Source organism: Gastrolobium bilobum, unplaced genomic scaffold (genome assembly GCF_033153095.1).
Source record: "Gastrolobium bilobum isolate Gb01-03AN ecotype WA unplaced genomic scaffold, APGP_CSIRO_Gbil_v1 utg5316, whole genome shotgun sequence".
In the NCBI taxonomy this organism is placed as follows: Eukaryota; Viridiplantae; Streptophyta; class Magnoliopsida; order Fabales; family Fabaceae; genus Gastrolobium; species Gastrolobium bilobum.
Genome location: NW_026895740.1, coordinates 143,050 through 153,641, shown reverse-complemented (window position 1 = coordinate 153,641; position 10,592 = coordinate 143,050). Strand labels below are relative to the sequence as shown.

Here is a 10,592-nt window from a genome sequence, read left to right as displayed (position 1 = left end):
TTTTACTAAAATACCATTTGACCGTGTCGGACACGGTCAAATTCGCGTGTCGGAATGGTCAACGTGTCGGAAAAAGTCAACCGCGTGTCCGACACCGTGTCGGAGCGTGTCGGAGCGTGTCACCGTGTCGGAGCGTGTCGGACCCGACTCTTCCTGTTTTTACAAGTGTCCGTGCTTCCTTGCTCACACGAGAGCTGGGTTTGAAGGGTGGACAACATACAAGCCCACATTATGTTGAGAAATATAGTCCCACATTAGTTGTATGGGCAACTAATGTGAGGTTTATAAGGCCTTGGGCAGTCCCACCCTTTGAGTTAGCTTTTGGGGTGGTGACCTCAAGGTTCTTAACATGGTATCGTTCGAAATCTCACCGCCTCCCACTTTCTTTGTAGTGGAATTTCCACATGTAGGTGGGCTTGTATGTTGTCCACCCTTCAAGCCTAGTGCCCTCTCGTGTGGGGGGCGTGTAGAGAAATATAGTCCAACATTGGTTGTATGGGCAACTAATGTGAGATTTATAAGGCCTTAAGCACTCCTACCCTTTGAGCTAGCTTTTGGGGTAGTGAACTCAAGGTTCTTAACAAAATATACCTTTCTTTTTTTTACAAGAAAACTTAAATTTAATTTTTTACTAAATAAATTACAAAAAAAAGCCAAAAATAATCCAAGTCATAATTAAACCCTAACTCACATTTATAGTAGGTTGAGAAAATATTTTTTCCAAATTAAACTAAGTCAAGAGAGATAGGTTAAAGAAACTTCCACCCAAGATTTAATAATTGATCCATTCTTAGTCTAGGTAAAGTCCATCTTGTTGTGATAGAAATGAACAAAAACAAATAAGTTTTAGCTAGTGTAATAAAGATACCTATTGTAATTCCAAAAATCCCATATGGTTTATTTATTTCAAAAAACTCAGAAAAAAATATGTACGGAATGGATATATTTGAACCACCCAAGTAAAGAGTTGTTACAAATAATGAAGAAATTAAAAGGTTTAAATAGGAAGCAACGTAAAATAAACCAAATTTGATACCTGAATATTCGGTCGTCGTGTCTCTTGGATGGATGGAATCCAAAAAATAAATTAACCCAACCCAATCCCTCAACACTTTAATACTTTCAAAAGGTAATTTTTATTTATTTAATGAGAGGGTTATATTAACAATTTTTTTTTTTACGAATTTATAAATTATATTATGTCCCGTAAAATTTCATTCAAAAATATTTTATAGTTCAATTTGTAAGAGTTTATAAAAAAAAAAAAATGGTAAATATATCATTTTCGACTAAAGTCTTTTATTCGTGTCGGTTGGAAAATTGCCGGTAGATCTTACAAAATCGCCCATATCACTCTGGACCCAATCCCTTCCACTAAGGAAATGACCCTGTTCTCCTCGCTAAACGCATAATTATGACCGATTTCCTTTCCAACATATCTTCTTCCATTGGTACCCTCACGGGCATACCCTGCAAACTCGCGGCCAAACCGAATTTCATCAGTGTTTGAGAATCAGCTATGATTACGGTAACCTTTTTTTTTTTTTTTTAATTTTTTTATAGATTCGTGTTGTATATAGTTTTCTAGTATACTAAATTGCTTCTTTAGTTTAGTTTTTGTTCTGGTTGCCCACAACCTGTATGATGAAATGCCTTATATGTGACATGGCTTAGTTTGTTTTTTTATTTTCTGAATTGTAATGGGTGAATGATGAATTCGTTAAATGAACGTAAGCATGGGCACTGTTGGGTATGCTAGAAGGTAGCAAAAATTGGTTCAGATATGTTGTCTTTGCTGTTAATGGATGATTTCCTTGATTTTATGAGAGCTTTATTTCTGGCTTTATGTTGGTGTTTAAAGTTGGGGTACTACGTTTTGGGTCTCTATGAATGTTCCAGGTCTAAATCCATGTTTTGTTTATGTATCTATGATCTGGTTTGATGGATGTGATCTGAAATCTGAATAAAGGAATATTTGTTTGCTTTCTTGGCATCCATCATCTATGGGCCAAGTGAGAAACACCACTAAATAAGAAACATAATCATTAAGCTTAAATTCTAAACAAATCAAAGTCACATACATTTTAAAGAGCTCCAACTTTGAAACAACACAAAAAAGTACGAATCTTAAGTAAAATCTCAAGGTCCTAGCAAACTAGTATGCATAAATTGAGTTTCAATAACCTTAATTGTTTGCTTGCTTGGCATCTTATTTTTTTCATAGACTATTGATTTTCTTTTTGTTTTAAAGTGTAAACATCTAGTGCGCATGGTGTTTCAGTTTGAAAAGAAACATATTTCACCCTTTCATTTTTTTGCCATACTTGATTAAAAATGAGATTAGCATAGTGCTGAATATTCTTGTTAATGAATTTTATTTGATTGGTGCTCTGTTTTATACTGAGCCTCTCATAGCTACATAGATTCTCTTATTTGATAGACTTTAATGTGGGACTATTCACGGGGATAAATGCAGTTATGCTTCTGTATTTGGGTTGGTGGTTGATTCTGTAAGTTGATTTATGCCTTTGAGTCTTTAGTGGCAATTCTATGTAGTTTTGAATGATTAAGGGTTCTACCATCTTGGAATGTACTGCATATCTGTCAGCTTGCTGATTATTTTTTGCTTCTTTTTTATTTTTTCTGGGTTTTCTGCAGTAGGACCAAAAATCAGCTCAAGGTATCTGATAGGAACCCAACAATAAAGAGTAAAAACAGGATATTTTATTGTATTTTACATAAGCTTCAAAGCATAAATGGGCTATAGAAGAAGAAATAGACCAAAAAGGTAGAAGATAGCTACTGCTAACAATTTCCCAGAATGAAGCTCCTATACAAAATACACCTCTGCCCGTAGCTTACTGCTGAACAAGAGAATGATTATTCACACCCTCTCTTTGCTTACTAATCACCCTTAAATAATCAATCTCATTCCACTATGCCTTATCACCTGAACTTCCTTCCTGGGTCTTCTTGTGCACACCTTCCAAACTTTTAGTCTATGAGACAATTGGTCTATGTTGATATTCAGCTCTATTGAAGTCAACATAATCAGCCTAGTTGTCTGCCACTTTCTTAGGCACTTCTCTAGGAAGCTATTTCAGCCTAGCTGTCAGATTTTGCATTTATTATTGTGTTAGTTGTTAGTTTGCAGGTTAGTTGTTAGTAGCATTAACTCTGTTAGTTGTTAGTTGGCAAATTAGTTGTTATAGTATTTAATGCTCATCTTGTATAAATATTCTAGTGTAGAACTGAATATGTGCAATGAAAAATACAGCCTTTTTGTGTGTGCTATCTCTCTCTTTTTCCTAAGTTCTTGTTCTAAGATTTCTTCATGGTATCAAAGCTCTCCTCTTGAGGGCCTGACCACCATCTCTATCCCATGTCCACACTATATTTTGGCTCCATGAGAGCCCTTCAAACCAATGTTGATGGTGAAACTTCAAACCCCAACAATGAAACACTAAACCCAATAGCCCCATCTCCTATCTCAAATGAAAGTCCATCTCTTATCATAATTGGACATCGATTCAATGGAGAAAACTACTTGTTGTGGTCTCAAAGTGTTCTCATGCACCTAAAAAAAAAAGGAAGGGTTGGGTATCTCTCCGGTATCGTAAAAGAACCCAACGAGGACGATCCAAAACATGAGCAGTGGGACTTAGAAAACAACCTCAGTATGTCATGGCTCATTAATTCCATGACTGCTGAAATGGGAGAAAATTACATTATATGCAAGTCTACCAAACAAATTTGGGATGTAGTCAAGGTTGGTTACTCTAAGAAGGATAACACAGCAACTCTATTTCAAGTTAAAGGGGTTCTAATAGAATTGAAATAAGGTGAGTTAAATGTTACCCAATATGGGCAGCAAGTGGACACTTATGAGACCTTGGAGTAGGGGTGCACTGGCTGTTCAAAAACGTTCCGCAAGTATGTGGAGAGGGAGCGTATCTACCACTTCCTTCTTAGCCTCAACCCTTCGTTTGATGGTGCTCGTAGCCGTAGCATGGCTACTCGCCCCTTACCCTTATTAACGGAGGTGTTCTTTGAAATTAGGTGGGAAGAAAGCCATCAACAACTGGTGCAGCCCCATCACCATAATAATTCAATTATGGAAGCTAATTCTCTTATGGCAAGAAAAATGTTCTTCACTAATGGCAAATCCAGGCGCAACGGGAGACCGTGGTGTGATAATTGTAACAAACCTGATCATACCAAAGAAGTATGCTGGAAGTTGCATGGGAAACCCGCCAATTGGAAGTCAAAGTACTCAACGGAAGGTAGAGGATATTCAACCTCTGTAGAGGATTCAGTCACAACCCCAACATCCAATGACACCATGTCATTTTCCAAAACTTCTAATCTGTTAAGTAAGGAGAAAATCGAGTTCATTCAGAAGTTATTTGTCTCTCATGATGATATAAAAACTCCAAGCGCTAGTGCCATTGTACAAGCTAGTAAATTCACTGCTCTCCACACTTTTTCTGACAAAGATGATACTTGGATAGTGGATTCTGGTGCTTCCCACCATATGACTAGTAATATCTCTCTCCTATCACATCTTCATAAGAATTTTGAGAAGAAAACAGTCACCTTAGCTGATGGTAACTCAATAGAAGTTCAAGGAATTGGGATGACAATGATTTTTACAGGATTTACATTACAAGATGTTTTGTTTGTTCCCAAGTTATCTTGCAATTTGATTTCTGTTAGTCAACTAACAAGAGACTCACTATGTGTTGCCATCTTTAACTCAAATGGTTGCTCTTTCCAGGATTTGGTTTCGGAGCGGAGGATTGGCAATGCTACAAGGATGGGTAGTCTTTCCCAAATCATTGCAAAATATTGGACGCCTCAAGTTCTCATGACTCTTGCTGGAAATGACAAGGATGTGATGTTATGGCATTATTGATTAGGTTATCCAAATTTTGATTACATGAAAAAAAATGTACCCGAACTTATTCAATAAAAGTGCAACTTTTCCTACTTGTGAGTGATGTCAAATATCTAAACATGTTAAATCCACTTATCCTCCAAAGGCCTATCAACCTTTTCAACCATTTTCTTTGATCCATAGTGATGTATGGGGACCTACCAATGTGAAAATGTCAATGGGCCCCTCTAATTTGTAACCTTTATTGATGACCATGCTCGCCTTACATGGATTTACCTTCTAAATTAGAAGTATATTAATCATTCGAAGCCTTTCACTCAATGGTTCAAACTCAATTCCAAGACCAAATTAAAGTCCTTCGGTCAGATAATGCAAAGGATTATTTTAATTCCAACCTCTCATCCTACCTTACCAAACATGGCATAATTCACCAAAGCTTCTGTATCTATACTCCTCAACAAAATGGTATTTTCAAAAGGAAAAACCGCCACCTTTTAGAAGCTGGGCATACCCTTCTCTTCACCTCTAATACTCCCAAACATTTTTGGAGTGAAGTCATTCTTACCGGTTCCTACCTCATTAACCGCATGCCTTCCCGGATATTAAATTTCAAGTTTCCAATCCAACAAATCCTTCTCACTTACCCTCATTTTCCAAAAAATCCTCTCCTTCCTTAGGTCTTTGGTTGTACTGTCTTTGTCCATAATACTCATTGTGGTAAACTTGAACCTTTGGCCATTAAGTGCATTTTCATAGTCTATTCCCCTACACAAAAGGGATACAAGTGTTATGCCCCTCTTACCAAGTAAACCTATGTCAACATGGATGTTATGTTCCTTGAAGATCAATTCTATTATCACCAATTGCCCATTTAGGGGAATAGTGATCCAAGACAGCCAAATGAATGTCCAATTGTTTCTCCCACAGAAGACCAAGGCACCCTAAACTCCTTCATACCTGAGCCAATCTTCCCAGCTACTCTACCTAAAGCCAACCCCATTATGCCACCCGAGATTGAAATTCTTATCACTCATGACCAAGAAGAACCAAGAACCACTGATGCAACCAGAGAGGAAGCCTATGAAGAGCAAGCAATCAGTCAGCCAGACAACCCTCCTCCTAGACAAAGCCAATTTGAGTCTCCTACACCAAATCTTGAAGATGACTTGCACTGGCCTATTGCTCTCCGAAAAGGGATAAGAACTTGCACTAGACATCCCATTAGTAACTATGTTTCATACAAAAAATTGTCTTCTCATATGCAAGTTGTAAAGAACCAATTCAAACCCAAAAGCTTAAGCTGTTAGGTGAAGCTATATTTAATGGTTTTATATATCTCAACACGCTCCCTCACACGAGAGCCCACTGGGCTTGAAGGATGGACAATGCACAGGCCCTCCTACCTGTGCGAAGAAAGAAATTCCACTAGAAAGAAAGTTGGGGGCGGTGAGGATCGAACCCGGTATACCGAGGCTCTGATACCATGTAAAGAACCAATTCAACCCAAAAGCTTAAGCTACGGCTTCACTCATCTATCAGTATTCAGTACCCAAAGACACCTTAATCCAGCCTATAGGTAGCCCTTTCCGTGGCCTCAACTCTCAATGAAAGCACCAATTGTTAGGAACCTTGAGGTCACCACCCCAAAAGCTAGCTCTTAAGGTTCGTAACAATTGGTGCTTTCATTGAGAGTTGAGGCCACGGAAAGGGCTACCTATAGGCTGGATTAAGATGCCTTTGGGCATTGAATACTGATAGGTGAGGCTAAATTTAATGGTTTTATATATCTTAACAAGAAGCAAGGATTGCTAGAGGTTCTGCTATTCCTGCCACAACACCACTTCCATTCCTGTAGGAAAATCAGGCTCAGCTACATTGAGAGCCACTAGCTTGCTTGAGCTTGGAAACATGGAATATCTACATTGAGAGCCACTAGCTTGCTTGAGCTTGGAAACATGGAATATCAGTGAACCCAAGAAGGAGTTGGAATCATCAATCAATAAGTAACAGGTCTAAGTGTAGCTTCAATTTGGAAATGATCCCATTTCTTGGTGCTAATTTGGGATTAATACGTCAAAGACATGCACCCAATCTCCCGCTGTTAAAGAAATATTAATGAGTGTTGGCAACCCGATGCGTCTGTTTTGGCAACCTGCTCAATTTTTGCTGTTCATTGTGCCTCTCAAAGGCACTTGACAGAATGTCACGTGCTGTGTTGATTAGTTTTGTGTCTAGTACAGTGTTGGTTATTTAGGGCTTGTATCAAATCTGTTGTAACAGATTTAACTACCTTCCTTCTGTATTCAGTTCAGGCAGTTTTCTCCAACTGTTTTTAACTAAATCTGTCTTAACTTTTTAAATATATGAATTCAGACTTGAGTTCAGTGGGATACAATGAACGGTTTTCAAAATCCAGAAAAAAATTCTCGGGCTCCTTTTCTACTCTTTCTCACACTCATCATTTTCCTTCAATTTCTTTCACTTTCAAACCAACAGTACTGAGTTAAAACATTAGGATATTCTGTTTATTTTACGTAAGCTTCAACAATGAAGGGATTACGGAGGAAGAAAAAAGAACAGAAAAGTGGAAGACAGCCACTGCTAACACTTTCCTGGAGTAAAGATCGTACAGAGAATACCCCTCTGCCCTTAGCTTACAGCTGAACAATCATTCACACCCTCTCTCCTCTAACTAACTTCTCCTGAATAATCATTCTCATTCTACTATGCCTTCTAAATGCTACTCAGTAACTAACTCCATCTAGGCCCTGCCACTTGAACCATTTTCTTGAACCTTGTTATGTGTTAGAGATACATAAAAATCATTAATGTAGCCTCACCCAATAGGCTAAGCTTTTAGGTTGAATTGGTTCTTGACATAGTATCAGAGCCTCGGTGACACAGGTTCGATCCTCATATCCTCCCATTTAATTAGTAATTAATTAAATCTTGTGAAGTTTCTTAGCACAGGTAGGCTAAGCTTGATGCAATATCCATCCTTTAAGTCCAATGGACTCTCGTGTGAGGGAGCGTGTTAGAGATACATAAAAACCATTAATGTAGCATCACCTAACAGCTTAAGCTTTTGGGTTGAATTGGTTCTTTACATTATGTATACCTTTGAAACCTTTGGCCAATGAGACAATTGGTCTACCATCTGTCCTCCAAGATCATCTCTCATATTCTGGTTACGAACAGTTCTCCCTTCTTATTTTCCCTCAATTTCCGTTTTGGTTTTAATGTGACAATCACCGCACTAATTTACATTTTCATTGTTATTCTGGGCTGGTTTTGTTTTACCATTTTGCTGATTACAATACTAGAATAACCATATTTGCTTAGTACTTGCATTCTGTTATATACTAAATGCTCTATGCTCGTAAGTTCTTTTACCCCCACCCCTTGTTTTTTTTCTGAGTTTTTGTTCCTGTTTATAGGTGTCATTGTTTTGCTGACTCGAAGATATCAAAAGGCTGCAAGTTTAGGTGTGGCACTTTTAAGAGTAACAATCATAATTTCTATGTGGATGGAAAATGGCATATTCAAGAGAAAAATAGAGTGAAAAGTAATTGCCTTGGATGAGTTTTAGTGATGGCCCTTGATATAGCAACCTTTGAAAGCTTAAGCCCTTCTCGCTTTATCTCCTTTACTGTACCCAAACCAACTTGTTCAAATTCACTGCTCCGGGTTGCTGTGCTTGACTCACCAGTCCAGCCCACTGACTCACCCCAAGTTGGTGCTCTGTTAGTTCCTGAAGGCCGTGAAACTGATTGGATCTTCTCTACTGAATTGGGTCATCTCCAGCTTCTCTTTAGTTCTCCCGGAATATCCCGTTTGATTTTGATAGGAAACCAACTCAAGAAGGGTGATTTTTCACCACATATTTATCATCGGCCGTTAAAATGTTCATTACATCAGCAAGAATTTGAGGTGTGGTCAAAACCACTTCTCCTGGCTTTGTCTCCCAGATCTTTGTTCATAAATGGCATCCCTGAGATACCCATTTTGAGTTATGAAGATAATTTAGTTTCTAGTGTAGTAATACATGAAGGTGTTGGTCATCATGTTGGTGAAATGTTGGTTGAAGATGTCGAAATTGAAATTGAGAGTGATATGCATCATGGTCGTCTTAGAAGGGAATTTCGAAGGCGGTTAAGGTTCAAGAGGATGCCTAACTTGATTCAAACAGAGGTTCGTATTGTTCCTGAGACAGATGCTAGTTCGAATAATGTTTGGATTGGAGATGTGAGGTTTACACTTGATCTTCGGGTTTTGGTGCACCCTTACTTGGCACCTATGGTGGCTAGTCTTTCATTGATCAGTGGATACATAGACGGACAAATTCAAAATGGGTTTAGACCAAAAGCTTTATGCCTTGGGGTTGGAGGTGGGGCCTTGCTAACTTTTTTGACAATTCAATTGGGTTTTGAGGTTATGGGTGTGGATATTGATAGAGATGTTTTGAGGGTGGCAAAGAACTATTTTGGATTGGAAGACGGTGAATTTATCCATGTGAAGGTTGGAGATGCCATTAAATCTATGAAGAAACTTGCATACCGTGATAAACTGCACAATTCGAGTTTTTTGGCTGATTGTGAGCTTAATGGTTTTAGTCACTCGTTGGATAGTGAAGTCAACCATAAGTTTGATGTTGTTATGGTTGATTTAGATTCAAGCGATGTAAGGAATGGTATAAGTTCTCCACCCTTGGAATTTGTTAGAAAGCATGTTCTTCTTGCTGCTAGGTTAGTTCTTTCTGAGTTTGGAATTCTTGCTATTAATGTCATTCCTCCAAGTAAGTCCTTCTATGACAGCTTGGTAAATCATTTTCAGGAAGTTTTCCATGAACTGTACAAGATAGATGTGGGGAATGGAGAAAATTTTGTTCTTATTGCCACGTTGTCACCTCAGGTGTTTTCAGTTGAGGATTGCAGTAATTCTTTTCTTATGCGACTGAAATTAGTTATTCCAGAAGCATACATCAATTCTATAAGGAAGTTATAATGTCACACTTGTCGAGGCAAGTGCTTTTTAAAGATCATCCAACTCCAGTTTATGCACTGTAAGTCTAATTGAAGAAGTGTCAATTAGTTTTGATACACTGATCCAAAATCAAGAATGTCTCGCATGCATCTTTGCTCCTCTGTAGAGAATCAGCTTTAAGAAAATTGAGGAGACACTGGAATTTCATTCATATCAACAAAAGCAGTAGCTTTGCATCTTGCTGTAGATCCAGTTGCTTTACTATGGTAAATAATACTGTTTCTTAAAGTCTGTTTAGATCCTCTCTTTTTTAAGCTAGAAGCTAAAGTTAAAACTAAAAAAAAAACTAAAAGCTGTTTGGTAATTACATAAAAATGTTAGTTTAAAAGTACATGTTTCAAGAAAACTTTCTCTCTATATATATCTCTATAGCTCTTTATTTTTATTTTTTTTAAAAGCACGCAATTCAAGAAAATTAGATAAGAACTTTAAAAAAAACTCTTCCTAGGTGTTTTTATCTTTTAGCTTTTCTTCATTTAAAAAAAAAAAAAAAATTCATTATAAGAGCTTTTTTTAAAATCCGTTTGGCCTAGCATATATTTATAAGTAACTTCTAACTTAAAAAAGAGAAGATTCACACATGCACTTAATTAATGCTCTCAAGTTAATTTGAAAATTATACTAAAATTTTATCATTGAGGAATCTCAATGA

At 37.5% G+C, this 10,592-nt stretch overlaps 2 protein-coding genes across 3 annotated transcripts; both read left to right on the top strand.

Moving 5' to 3' along the window:
• Nucleotides 1-1,403: 1,403 nt before the first annotated feature.
• On the top strand, nucleotides 1,404-10,102 carry LOC133295397 (uncharacterized). 2 transcript variants are annotated; one of them, XM_061494234.1, is made up of 3 exons: nucleotides 1,404-1,528; nucleotides 8,335-9,642; nucleotides 9,731-9,852. In XM_061494234.1, exons 2-3 carry the CDS (start codon nucleotides 8,489-8,491, stop codon nucleotides 9,756-9,758), a joined length of 1,182 nt encoding a protein of 393 aa, XP_061350218.1. In that variant the 5' UTR covers nucleotides 1,404-1,528; nucleotides 8,335-8,488; the 3' UTR covers nucleotides 9,759-9,852. The 2 variants fall into 2 exon arrangements, with proteins under 2 accessions (XP_061350218.1, XP_061350212.1); XM_061494228.1 differs by having other exon boundaries at nucleotides 8,335-10,102.
• Nucleotides 3,284-4,954, top strand: LOC133295408 (uncharacterized). The gene is made up of 2 exons (XM_061494240.1): nucleotides 3,284-4,541; nucleotides 4,778-4,954. Exons 1-2 carry the CDS (start codon nucleotides 4,010-4,012, stop codon nucleotides 4,822-4,824), a joined length of 579 nt encoding a protein of 192 aa, XP_061350224.1. The 5' UTR covers nucleotides 3,284-4,009; the 3' UTR covers nucleotides 4,825-4,954.
• Nucleotides 10,103-10,592: the final 490 nt, after the last annotated feature.